Source organism: Bubalus kerabau, chromosome 2, assembly GCF_029407905.1.
Source record: "Bubalus kerabau isolate K-KA32 ecotype Philippines breed swamp buffalo chromosome 2, PCC_UOA_SB_1v2, whole genome shotgun sequence".
NCBI classification, from domain to species: domain Eukaryota; kingdom Metazoa; phylum Chordata; class Mammalia; order Artiodactyla; family Bovidae; genus Bubalus; species Bubalus kerabau.
The window spans coordinates 103,360,420-103,375,122 of NC_073625.1; the positions used below are offsets into that span (position 1 = coordinate 103,360,420).

Genomic DNA, 14,703 nt, shown 5'->3' on the forward strand with positions numbered 1-14,703 from the left:
CCAAAGAACAAAATAGACATTTCTCCAAAGAAGACATACAGATGGCTAACAAACACATGAAAAGATGCTCAACATCACTCATTATCAGAGAAATGCAAATCAAAACCACTATGAGGTACCATTTCATGCCAGTCAGAATGGCTGTGATCCAAAAGTCTACAAGCAATAAATGCTGGAGAGGGTGTGGAGAAAAGGGAACTCTCTTACACTGTTGGTAGGAATGGAAACTCGTACAGCCATTATGGAGAACAGTGTGGAGATTCCTTAAAAAACTGGAAATAGAACTGCGTTATGACCCAGCAATCCCACTGCTGGGCATACACACTGAGGAAACCAGAATTGAAAGAGACACATGTACCCCAATGTTCATCACAGCACTGTTTATAATAGCCAGGACATGGAAGCAACCTAGATGTCCATCAGCAGATGAATGGATAAGAAAGCTGTGGTACATATACACAATGGAGTATTACTCAGCCATTAAAAAGGATACATTTGAATCAGTTCTAATGAGGTGGATAATACTGGAGCCGATTATACAGAGTGAAGTAAGCCAGAATGAAAAACACCAATACAGTATACTAACGCATATATATGGAATTTAGAAAGATGGTAATGATAACCCTGTATGCGAGACAGCAAAACAGACACAGATGTACAGAACAGTCTTTTGGACTCTGTGGGAGAGGGAGAGAGTGGGAAGATTTGGGAGAATGGCATTGAAACATGTATAATATCATATATGAAATGAATCGCCAGTCCAAGTTTGGTGCATGATACAGGATGCTTGGGGCTGGTGCACTGGGACGACCCAGAGGGATGGTACGGGAAGGGTTGAGGGAGGGGGGTTTGGGATGGGGAACACGTCTATACCTGTGGCAGATTCATGTTGATGTATGGCAAAACCAATACAATATTGTAAAGTAATTAACCTCCAATTAAAATAAATAAATTTATATTTAAAAAAAAGAAAGTGAAAGAAAGAGGCTGACACTCCCTGGTTTACACAGAAAACCAATAAAGTCCTTAACACAGGACTTGCATCTCTCATGAAGGTACTGGGCACCCTCTCGAGGCAGGGTGAAGGCACAGGGCGCCTTCTTGAGAGAGTCTTAGAAGCCCAGGCAGGAGAGTGAGCAAGACGGGTCTCTGCACTCCAAGGAATCAGCCGAAGAGAAAGAGAGAGAAAGAGAGAGAGAGAGAGAGAGAGAAAGAAAGAAAGACAGACATGGGGACTCAAACTCTGATAGAGCAAAGGTGCTTTAATGATTTTTCTGTGAGTATATATAGGCTGTAGTACAAGAAGTTTCTTTCATCAATGATAAAGATCAGAATACCAAATGTACAGTAACTGTTACCAAGGGAACAAGGGATGATGATGGTCACAAGGTCAGGAAACAATCCATATCTCAAGAAAGGGGATCGAGACTAAGCAGTTTTGTCGTAAAGAGAATGTTTACTAAAGGAGACTCAAGCCTGTCTCACACAATGATCCCAGTTCCTGGGAGCAGCGTGCTGTTCTGCTTAAAAAGAAACAAAGGACCTGTGAGAAACAGCACGTAGGAATCCTCCTGTTAAACATTCCCTGACAATCTGTAAAATGAGGGAATTAGATATGGTTTCCCTCTAAATAAGTTACTGGTACTTCTTTCTACTTGTCAGATCCCCATCCTTCATTTTTACTATTTACTGTGGGAAAATCAAGCATATAGAGAAACAGAAGGAGCTTTGGAAATTATGAGGAGGGTCTGTCTGCTCAATCCTGACATCACTTATCATCCTGCAGTATTTCCTATTTAATGCATCTTAGCCTGATAGATCCTGGAACTTGCATTGAGAGAAGCTGATGCACAGCACATGGGTTTCATGATAGCTCCAAAAGGACCAAAATGTGTGCTCCAAGAGGCTCATAACTTGTTTTTTTGTTTTTTTTTCACTCATTCGAAGTATACAATTAAATGGTTTTTAATACATTCATGGTATTGTGCAATCATCCTCACAATCAATTTTAAAACATCTTCATCCTCCAAAAAGAAATTTCATAACCATTACAGTTCCTCCTCATCCACACCCACCCCCCACCCCCAGCCATAGGCAACCAGTAGTCTATTTTCTGTCTGTATGGATTTGCCTGTTCTGGACATTTCTTGTATATTGAATCATACTAGAAGTGCTTTGTGACTATCTTCTTTCAGTTAGCATGCTTTCAAAGTTCATTCATGCTATAGTATCAATACTTCATTCTTTTTATTGCTTAATAATATTAGTATTCCATTGTGCAATTACATCACATTTTATTTATCAGTTCAACAGCTGATAGACATGTGGGTTGTCTCAACTTTTTGGCTGGTACGAATAATGCTGTTATAATAGTCAAGACATGGAAGCAATCTAAATGTCCATTGACAGATAAATGGATAAAGATGATGTGGCACATATACACAATGGAATGCTATTCAGCCATAATAAGAAGAAAATACTCTTATTTGCAGAAACATAGATGGACCTAGAGGAGCCTCATAACTTGCTAATGTGTCATAGATACTTCAGTAAGGAGTCACCTGAGTAATATAAATGTAGATTGGTTTCTGTTTTTGCAAAAATTTCTCAGTAAACCAGGAGTCAGAGATCACCTCTACATATATAGAAAGAAGACACGATGGGTGAGGGCAACTGAGGAGTGAGGGAAATAAACCATTTTCTTAGTATTTAAAGTTTTCCTCACCTGTTTAACCTGTTTAGAACTTGCAATCTTATCAATTATAGTCATTATATCTGCTTCACCTTGGACATATCCTTTTAGTATAGCATATCTAAAGGACAGCTGATGACTCATCCTTTTATCTAATATTTGCAGCAACCTTGGTGTTACAAGCTGAAAAAACAAGACTATATTTAATAAAATTTGTACAAATTATGGTTGATTTTATGTTGGCTAGTTTAAAATAGGTAGTAATAAGAAATGACATTCTCTCTGGCAACTATAGCAACTTGTCAAGATTCTTAGTTATTTTATTCACAGAATCTCTGTAACTTTGTGGCTAGAGCTACTTCCCCATAACTAATAATATTAGATGCCTATGTGAAGTTAAGACTTTGTTTTTCACTTATTTCCATTGTAGAGAATTGCTTGATATTTTAAGTGGTTTTATTCTTGGAAAACAACGTGGTTGATCTTCTGGGCTTAGGTCACAAAATGACTGTCTATGAAGTATTGCCACTTTTACCGACTAAACCTCCCACTAAACTTTTCACTAGAATCTTCATGGTTCATTTGAGTTAGAGCTCACCACAACTATGGTCCTTATTTGACCCCACAATTAACTTCTCATTGTTTCTTTGCTGCGGGTTTAAGTCTCCAGCTTATCTGTCACCACTGTGCTGTCTCTCTCCTAACTTCAGCAGAACTGGCCGATCCCTACATTTTCCTGTCTTTGCTCCACAGTGCTCCACACTCATACAGAAAATAATTACTTGTTATACTGCTATAGAAAGACACATTAGACAATTAAAGGTCATTTTAGATGCTGTGATTTCATAATACTATAAGTTTATAGAACACAAAGTGTATTTTTCAGTTCCTTAATTTGTATGAATATATACTACTTGCATTGTCACTACAAACATACATGGTTTGCTTTGCTAACTCCTATCATTTATGTCAGGTATTCATAGGAATAAATGTTACTTTGGGGTTTCCATGTGCTTTCTACTAAAAGGAAAGGCAGTGATGAGTAGTTCTTTACTTTCATGTGCTAAATGAATTTCTAATATAATTTAGATATTCATAATATAATCTGTTATGAGACTTAACTTGTCAAAAGAATCTAAATATAAGCATCAGCCCAACAGAAAGTGGAAACCACAAAACTAGTAAGCTGATTTTCATCCATATTTCATGAAGTAGTTAGGAGAAATTTGAAACTGTTTGATTTAATAGTTTTTTACCTTCAAAATGCGTAGGATGCGAAGAAATCTAACAATTTTCATAATGATGACTATTTGGACCAAATCAAAAATATAATAATTAATGGAATTTGTCTCAATCAGCATTACATCTATGATGCCAACTAACGTAATTGTTAGCTCAAATAGATTCCAGGCATGGAAAAAATATTCCTTCCTCATTGCTGCTATCTGTTGATTTAAAAAGAAATTGTACTACCTTATTTGTTTTTGCTTTCACAACATTATTTTCCATAATAACTTAAACATGAATAGTTAAGTTTTTCTCTGATCTACCTTAAGACTCTACTTGTCTGAAATACTACCAAGTGATCACATCAACTTGAAATTAAATGGTTAAAACATTGAAGCATCTATTCCAAGACAGAAAATATTCAAAATACCTACTAATTCATTCATTCTTTATTTATTTAAAAATATTTTATTGAAATCTTACTATATAAATAAGCAGGTCAAGAAGCAACAGTTAGAATCAGGCATGGAATAATGGACTGGTTCAAAATTGGGAAAGGAATACATCAAGGCTGTATATTGTCACCCTGTTTATTTAACTTATATGCAGAGTACATCATGCAAAATGCCAGGCTGGATGAATCACAAGCTGGAATCAAGACTGCTGGGAGAAACATAAACAACCTCAGATATACAGATGATACCCACTCTAATGGCAGAAAGTGAAGAGGAACTAAAGAGCCTCTTGATGAGGGTGAAAGAAGAGAGTGAAAGAGCAGGCTTAAAACTCAACATTCAAAAAACAAAGATCACAGCATCTGGTCCCATCATTTCATGGCAAATAGATGGGCAAAAAGTGGAAACAGTGTTAGATATTATCTTCTTGGGCTCCAAAGAAGTCCAAGTCACTGTGGATGCTGACTGCAACCATGAAATTAAAAGATGTTGCTCCTTGGAAGAAAAGCTATAACAAACCTAGACATTAAAAACCTAGATATTAAAAAGCAGAGACATTACTTTGCCAACAAAGGTCCACATAGTCAAAGCTATGGTATTTCCAGTAGTCATGTACAGATGTGAGAGTTGGACCATAAGAAGGCTGAGGGCTGAAGAAGTGATATGTTCAAATTGTGCTGGAGAAGACTCTAGAGAGTCCCTTGAACATCAGGGAGATCAAACCAGTTAATCCTTAAGGAAATCAACTCTGAGTATTCACTGGAAGGACTGATGCTGAAGCTGAAACACCAATACCTTGGCCACCTGATGCAGAGTCTGCTGCTGCTGCTGCTAAGTTGCTTCAGTCGTGTCCGACTCTTTGAGACCCCATAGACGGCGGCCCATCAGGCTCCCCCTTCCCTGGGATTCTCCAGGCAAGAACACTGGAGTGGGTTGCCATTTCCTTCTCCAATGCATGAAAGTGAAAAGTGAAAGTGAAGTCGCTCAGTCGTGTCCGACTCTTCGTGACCCCATGGTCTACAGCCTACCAGGCTCCTCCGTCCATGGGATTTTCCAGGCAAGAGTACTGGAGTGGGGTGCCATTGCCTTCTCCAGATGCAGAGTCAACTCATTGGAAAAGACTTTGATGCTGGGAAAGACTGAGGGCAGGAGAAGCGGGTGACAGAGGGTGAGACAGTTGCATAGCATCACAAACTCAATGTACATGAATTTGAGCAAACTCCAGGAAATAGTGAAGGATAGGTAAGCCTGGTGTACTGCAGTCCATGGGGTCGCAAAAGAGTCAGACAGGACTTAGTGACTGAAGAACAACTGTAACTAAGAGTGGAAACAGTCAAAAATGATTGTGGATTCCAGCCTGAGAAATTAGATTTCCAGTGGAACTTTGAAGGAAGAGTAGGTTTAGAGATGATAAACTTATTTTGAATAAATTATTTGAGATGTTGTTTTGTTGTAGAGACCCAGTCATCAGTTGTCTATATGATCTGAGGCTTTGAACAAAGTCCAAGCAGGAGACATAAGTTTGGGAGTCATGAGACCATGAATGGTAGTTGATGCCAGAGAAGTGACTGACATAGCCTGGCCCATGAGACCCTATCTTATAATTCATGTCCGTGCCTCTTGTTTTATTTTTCATATCCTCCACACAAATTTAACATCTCTCCAGTCTTCATCCTGACCAATCCATCTCTAAGCTCCTGTCACTGGGAGTCGGGTTCCCTGTGTGTGTCACATTGGCACTTCTAAGTTTTCCTTTGTTCTTGTTGTCTATTCTGCTCCATACTTACATGTTCAGTCTCTACTTTTACTCCTATTCATTATTCAAAGTTCAATTCAAGCATCTCCTTTCCTTAATAGACTTGTTTCTCTGACCCTACTATTCTGTATAAGGAATTCCTGTGTTTTCCAATAGCACCCTGTATATTTCTTAATCATAATACTTAATATTACATAATATATACATAATAATACATAATACTGATTTATAATTTTGATTAATCTGTCTTTTTAGCAACCCAATCCTCCTACTCACTATAATTCAGAGAAAGTGAAGGAGATAGACATATTTATGCCAGGGAGAGCAAAAGCTTCATTGTAAATTAAGAAATTGTCATTAGTTCAGTTCAGTCACTCAGTTGTGTCTGACTCTGTGACCCCATGGACCTCAGCATGCCAGGCTTCCCTGTCCAACACCAACTCCCAGAGTCTACTCAAACTCATGTCCATCACATCAGTGATGCCATCCAACCATCTCATCTTCTGTCATCCCCTTCTCCTGCTGCCTTCAATCTTTCCCAGCATTAGGGTCTTTTCCAATGACCCTTCTTTGCCTCAGGTGGCCAAAGATATTGTCATACTTGTTTGTAAACAGACAAGTGGTAGAGGGTTTAATGGTATAGGGTCATTTCTCTTGAGTGTGCTCTCGTTTGGCCAGGCTGAGGAAAGTCAATGTCTGAATCTAGGGAGCAGAAGATCAGATCCTGGTCTTGTGAGGTCCTGTGCAAGACACAATTTAGCTACTGTAAGTCTCATTTCCTTCTTGTTGCAACAGAGTATAGGTGAGTTCTTTCTCTTAGGAGCTTGGAAGAACTGTTATAAATATTAAGACTTTATCTAGATACCAAGTATTCAGAAACATGAAGGAGTTATTTGGAGGTCAAAGATTACAGCCACTCGGGCTTCTCTGGGGGATCAGATGGTAAAGAATTTGCCCGCAGTGCAGGAGGCACAGGAAAGGACGGTTTGATCCCTGGATTGAGAAGACCCCCTGGAGAAGGGAATGGCAGCCTACTCCAGTATTCTTGCCGGGAGAATTCCATAGACAGAGGAACCTGTGGGCTACAGTCCATGGGGTTGCAAAGAGTTGGACATGACTGAGCTGCTAACACACACACACACGCACACACACACACACACACACACAGAGAGAGAAAGAGATAGAATACAGCCCTAGGAGAGGAAGAGCTTGGTATAAAATGATAGCACAAGCTTCAAAGGAAGAGAGATCTGTCAAATTAGTTGTTAAAGCCTCTGGCACTCTGATGCAGAAGAGTAATTATCCTTCCTCTGAGAAAGTTTTAAAAGATTCATTACTCTGATAGGTTGAGGAGTATTGGGGGAAAGTTTGAAAATACGAGAAGGAAAGTTTAAGGCAGAATTATATATAAGAAAGAACACAAACTTTGAGGGATTGGATCCCAACTCTTCTATTCATTAGCTGTGTGACCTTAAACAAGTTACAAAACTTCTCAGAGACTTAGGTCCCTCATCTGTAAAATGCAAGGCATAATATCTATATTAAAGTATAAACAAGGATTTGAAATGTTATAATTGCAGTAATACCTGGCACCTCAGTGATCATTTATTATTGTTGTTATTGATATAATGAATATTTAAAAAGGCTTACTACAAAGGGGGGAGAACTGAACTAAATAGAAAAAAGGGCAAAGAAAATAAGTGAAGGCAAGTTCGTAAACTGGGCAGTGAAGATGAATCTTGAGTGAAACAGAAAGGAGAAGCAAACACAGGATTGAATAGTTGGGAGTGTCCTCTCAGCTATGAAGATTTAGGCCAACCTTGATATTTTACAGAAGAAGAAACTGAAGCTGAAAAAAGCTTAGTGACTTGGTGAACAGCTAACATTTTGTTGGAGAAAGCCAAAGTCAGAGTCAGGTCTGCATCTGGGCTCATTGTTCTTTCCACTATAGTACATATTAAATGATTTTAGGGAACACTTTACTCTCACCCTCACGCTAGTACTAATGCTAACTCGAATTGCTTTATTTTTTCTTAACTTTGTGACATCTCCTATGGTTATTCCAACTAGTTGGAATTTATTACATACAATGATTGAATATGAATCCACTCCACTCCCCCCAGTAATCATAGCTCTAGTATTTTAATTTTCCAGTAATGATTTGAGATTCATCCATTTTGTCCAAATATCAAATTTAATTCCTCTATTTAAATCATCTGGATAAAAATATTTTATATACAATTTGATCCATATGACACAATTTGTTGTTGTTTAATCGCTAAGTTGTGTCTGATTCTTTGTGACCCCATGGAGTGGACTGCCAGGCTCCTCTGTCCATGGGATTTCCCAGGCACAAGAATACTGAAGTCGGTTGCTGTTTTCCTCCCCAGGGAATCTTCCCAACACAGGGATTGAGCCCGTGTCTCCCGCATTGGCAGGTGGATTCTTTACGGCTAAGGCCCTAGGGAAGCCCCATATAACACAATACTGTTGTCAGTTTGTGGACATATATTTCCATCATTTAACAGCTATCTTTACACTAAACTAAAAAATCCAAACTATGAAATGTTTTTTAAGTATAAATGAATCTCTATCAGTCTACTTATCCATCTGTTTATTTATCTAGTATAAAAATAAATTAAAAAAAATACAGGTGCTCACCACTTTGCCAAGCTGAAGAACATTGCCAATACCCTTGTAACTCACTCTGCACTTCTTTGACACACATTATTTGAACATTTACAAATACAAAATCAGTACTTAAAGTATGAATATTTATTATTGTCACCGTAAAAATCACCTTTAAAAAATAAAGTTTGTTTGAAGAGTGAGGGAGAATTTTATACAATCCTTTAGAAAACTGTCTGTGCAGCTAGGGTAAAAAATGAAGTTATGAAACCTCCCTGTTAGACATACCACACACACACAAAAGCACATTTAGCTTTACCTTAAGTAGTGCCTCCATGATATAAAATGCAAGAAAAGAGTAGTTAGCATATGCTAATTCTGTCTCATAGATATCGTTTAACACAGATATACAAGAAATTATAATAGGAAACATATTCATTAGTATGACAAGGTATCCGATGTACTCAAATTCATCAGTAAATACTATTTTATGGCATGCACGAAGAAAGCAATGTCTGCAAAAAAAAGTTTAAAAAAAGAGATAGTTTTATCTGATAAAATAATTACACTGAATTAATTTCATTATATACTCAGTCCTGATCTAATCATCAATAGCCACAAAGCCCTGCTTAATTCTGAGAAGTAGCCGTCACTACCAAACACTTGCTGGCATTCTACTTCAGATACTGGTCCTTTAATTTCCTCCTCTGTAAATGTCCTCAGGCTAGTTTCCCCTCTTTCTTTCTTTCTTTCCTTACTTCTCATTCATTTTTACTTATACTTTTAGTAGAAATACTTCAGATCATAAAACAGAGATAATTCAAACTGGAGATATTAATTTAAAAAAATCTCTTCCACCTTCTAATCAATACACTTCTCAGAGATGTCTACTATTACCAGTTTTAATATTGTTCCAATTTTTTTATATAATCATTATCTACAAATACAAAAAAAACTATATCATGTATATTGTTCTATAACCTGGTTATTTTTCTCTTAGCAATGGATCATGAGCATTTTTCCTTGTCAAGGCATATAATATGTCTTGGCATCCTAATATGTGTGGGAGTGAAACAGGATAGGTCCACATTTTATCAAAAACTTTAAATTAACATATGTGCTTTGAAAAATTATTTTTATACTGAGTATGCTAGAGAGTAGAATTGTGGGTGAAAGGATTTACTTTATGCAGTTTTAATTTTATTTTTAAATTATTCAAGTAGTATAATAATGCATTATTATTACTAAAACTCAAATGAAATGATTAATCAATTATTGACTAAAGAACAGGTGAGTGCTGATTACTTCATTATTCTTAAAGTTAGACCCATGTTATGCAGGACCTGAAATTTTTACAATCTTTATGATTTGGATCCCTATTTAATAAAAATGAGATAAATCATAAATGCATATATGATCCTGTCATCAAATTGCAAAAATCCTCCAAGGTTTCAGGCAGTGCCAGAGAGAGGGAGACCCATAGAATGTAAGCCTTGTTAACTTCAAGGTAACACTTCCCTCTCAGCTGTCTTTTCAGACTGTTTTTTTTTTTTTCTTTTTAGAAAATTCAGTCATAGTGAGGTATAACTGACATGTAAAATTGTAGATATTGAAACTGTCTATCCTAGTGGCTTAATATATATATACTTTGTGAAAGGATTCCTCCCATCTAGTTAATTGATACATCCATCACCTTACATGATGTGTGACTATTCTGAGGCACGACTAAATTCTTTTCTCAATTATAGTCACCATGTCTTACACTACATCTTCAGACTTTATTCACCTTATAGCTGAAAGTTTGTAACCTTTTACTAATCTCAGTTTCCCTAAACTCTCAGCTCTGGTAGCCTCTTTTTCTACTCTCTGTTTCTATTAGTTGACTTTTAAAAATCTATTATTCATTTCATTTTACTTATTTTTAGAGTCAACATATAAGTGATACCATGCAGTATTTGTCTCTTTTGGTCTGACTTATATTTAGCATAGAACTGTCACAGTCCAACCATATTGTCACAAATGACAAAAATTCCTTCTTTCTCCATTGTATTTTCTTTATCCATTCATCCGTTGATGGATAGTTTATTTTTATATCTTAACTATTGTGAATAATGTTACTATAAAATATGATTGCAGATTTCTTTCTGATATGTTGTTTTTATTTCTTTTGGATATATACCCAGAAGTGGGACTGCTAGATCATATGGTAGTTTCATTTTTAATTATTTGAGGAACCTCCATACTGTTTTCCACAGTGGCTGTACCAGTTTACATTCCCCCCAACAGTGTATTATTGTTCCCTCTTTTTCATGTTCTTGCCAATACTTACTACTTCTTGTTTTTTTGTTTGTGTGTGTGTGTGTGTGTTTTTTTTGGTGATAGGCATTCTAACAGGTATGAGATAATATTTCATTGTGATTTTGATTTGTACTTCCCTGGTAATTAGTGACATTAAGCACCTTTTCATGTTTGTATTGGCCTTTCGTATGTCCTCTTTGGTAAAATGTCTATTCAGTTCCTCTGACCATTTTTAATTGGATTGCTTGTTTTTTGCTATTCAATGTATGAATTCCTTATGTATTTTGGATACTAACCCCTTATCAGGTATGTTGTTGTTCAGTCGCTAAGTCATGTCAGACTCTTGGAGACCCCATGGACTGCAGCAAGCCAGACCTCTCTTTCCCTTACCATCTCCCAGAGTTCACCCAAGTTCATGTCCATTGAATCAGTGATGCCATTCATCCTCTACCACCCTCTTCTTCTTCTGCCTTCAATCTTTCCGAGCATCAGGGTCTTTTCCAGTGTGTTGGCTCTTTGTATCAGGTGGCCAAAGTATTGGAGCTTCAGCCTCAGCATCAGTCCTTCCAGTTAATATTCAGGGTTGATTTCCCTTAGGATTGATGAGTTTGTTCTCCTTGCTCTCTAAGGGATTCTGGAGTCTTCTCCAGCACCACAATTTGAATGCATCAATTCTTTGGCGTTTAGCCTTCTTTATGGTTCAACTCTTAAATCTGTACGTGATTACTGGAAAAACCTTAGCTTTGACAATACAGACCTTTGTCAGCAAAGAGATGTCTTTGCTTTTTTTTTTTTTTTTTTTAATTTTATTTATTTTCTTTTGGCTGCTCTGGGTCTTTGTTGCTGCATGCAGGCTTTCTCTAATCGTGGTGAGCGGTGGCTACTCTTTGTTGCCGTGCTTGGGCTTCTCCTTGCAGTGGCTTCTCTTGTTGCAGAACATGGGCTCTATCTAGGGCTTGCAGGCTCAGTAGTTGTGGCTCATAGGCTTAGTTGTCCTGCAGCATGTGGAGTCTTCCTACACCAGGGACTGAACCCGTGTCCCCTGCATTGGCAGGTGGAATTCTTAACCACTGGACCACCAGGGAAGTCCTGTCTTTGCTTTTTAATATGCTGTCTGGTTTGTCATAACCCTCTTTCCAAGAATCAAGATTCTTCTTCCAAACAAGAACCATCTCAGGAATATAATTGCACCAGCTCCAAATGTCCTCAGCAGAACGTTGAAAACTGAATTATGGCTAAGAACTCTGTGCCAATAAATTTCTTCCCAATCTGGCCTTATGTTGCAGCCCTCTGGTCCAGTATCCTCAAGATCCATTCCCTTATATGTTCTATTAGTATTTACTGGTATCAGTTAAGTCCTGTAATTCTTTCCGTTGATAAGTTGTACTCTTCCTGAAGCAGCCACTATATTTTCCCCTCTAGCTATGTTGAGACTCGACCTGGGTAATTACCATGGAAGCAATGAAAGGTGGTAGAAACTAAGAACAAGCTTTATCTCATGATGTCTTTACAGCACTTAAAGGTGATAAAAGGTTATTGTTATTGTTCTCCAGCAGAAGAGAGGTGGCTACTTCTGTCAAGCCAGGGTAGTCAAGAGAATGCGGAAGTTCGAGATTTTCAGGTTTGCCCACCCAAGTGTCACCACTTCAGATCTCATAGTCCTGATCTTCTCCTGTCAGAGGCCTGGCACTGATACAGAGGCCCTGCATTTATTGTCATTGTACAGCTCTACCTGCATCCCATCCAATTAGATATATCAGGTGGCTCAGGGCTAAGGAATCTGCCTGCCAATGCAGGAAATGTAGGTTCCATTCCTGGGTCAGAAAGATCCCTTGGAGCAGGAAATGGCAACCTGCTGCAGTATTCTTGCCTGGAAAATTCAATGCAGAGAGGAGCCTGGTGGAATACATGGGATCACAAAGAGTCGGACACAACTGAGTGACTAAGCACACAAGTGTATTATCTTTTAATTCTGAAAACTTAAGCTGAATTTTTAATTTTAAGAATTATATGTATTTTCCAGTTTTCTATTCATTTTCTTTTAGTGATTGACTTTGCTCATGTTTGTGATTCCATCATTTGCTAATTTCAACATTTCAGTAATACTTATAGTCCATATTGGATAATTTTAATAACTGAAGTCTTAGGGATATAAATCTGCTGCTGTTATTTCTGCTGATTCACTTTCATGATTATTTCTTTTCTAGTGTGCTTGTTCATCTTTGATAGTGTCTTCATCCATTGGCTAAAGAATTCAATTTTTAATCGAACACTATTTAGCGCTTACTAGTAAACGCTAATATTTAAGTGCTTAGCTATTGTTATTCTCTGGACTAAGTGCTTCTACACACACAATTTATGTAATCTTTACAACAATCCTGTAAGGTAGGCAAAGGAGAACTCAACTAGCATATACTAGTATCTACTATGTGACAGTTACTTTGTCAAATGCTTTAACTATATCAGTTAGCTTTTAGAATATGATACAGATATTAATATTACTTCACCCATTTTTCAAGTGAAAAAACAGACCTGTAAAGCTCCTTCAGCTAATAAATGATTTAATAAAGACTAGGATTCTAAATTAACACACCTGACTCCAGAATCTGTACTACCTACTGTGAGATGAATGATACTTAAGAGACAGCCTAAAAGGTAGATTGACTATAACTCCTAGTTTTTCGAATCTCCATTTCTTTGTCACATCAACAGAAATAATTACTCAGATAGTTGCAGCTTAAGTCACTATTGAAGGCTTTAAAAGAACCATTGTGTACTTATTGATACTTCTATTGAAAAGAGGAAAACCTCTCTTGAATCTAAGTAAAGAAAAGACATCCCAATTGGAAAGGAAGAAGTAAAATTATTTCTCAATGACAGGATCTTAAATATAGAAAATGCTAGAGAATTCACAAAAAGCAACTAAAAGTATTAAATGAATTCAGCAAAGCTTCAAGATACAAGATCAATATACAGAAATGATTTGTATTTCTATACACGAGAAATGGACAGTACAAAAAAGAAATTAGGAACAAAATTTTATTTAAAATAGCATAAAAATGCATAAGATTAAATTTTACTAAAGACATGTACACTGAAAATTATAAGATATTTCTAACAGGAATTAAGATCTAAATAAATGAAAAGCCATTCTATTTCATAAATTAGAAAGTTTAATATTTTAACATGACAATTTACAAGTTAGATGCAATCCTTATGAAAATCCAAATGAAAGGCAAGCTAATCCTAAAGTTCAAATGTAATTGCAAGGAATCCTGAATAGCTATCAGTTCAGTTCAGTTCAGTCGCTCAGTCATGTCCGACTCTTTGCAACCCCATGAATTGCAGCATGCCAGGCCTCCCTGTCCATCACCATCTCCCGGAGTTCACTCAAACTCACGTCCATCGAGTCAGTGATGCCATCCAGCCATCTCATCCTCTGTCGTCCCCTTCTCCTCCTGCCCCCAATCCCTCCCAGCATCAGAGTCTTTTCCAATGAGTCAACTCTTCTCATGAGGTGGCCAAAGTACTGGAGTTTCAGCTTTAGCATCTTTCCTTCCAAAGAAATCCCAGGGCTGAATCTCCTTTAGAATGGACTGGTTGGATCTCCATGCAGTCCAAGGGACTCTCAAGAGTCTTCTCCAACA

At 37.4% G+C, this 14,703-nt stretch overlaps 1 protein-coding gene across 1 annotated transcript in view; it reads right to left on the reverse strand.

Moving 5' to 3' along the window:
- SLC9C1 (solute carrier family 9 member C1) overlaps positions 1-14,703 on the reverse strand; it is a 91,678-nt gene that overhangs the window by 22,184 nt on the left and 54,791 nt on the right. Inside the window, exons 15-17 of the mRNA XM_055570081.1 lie at positions 9,078-9,273; positions 3,949-4,137; positions 2,726-2,875 (exon numbers count right to left, since the gene is read on the reverse strand). Coding sequence (XP_055426056.1) covers positions 2,726-2,875; positions 3,949-4,137; positions 9,078-9,273 — 535 coding nt within the window. The remainder of the gene's footprint in view (positions 1-2,725; positions 2,876-3,948; positions 4,138-9,077; positions 9,274-14,703) is intronic.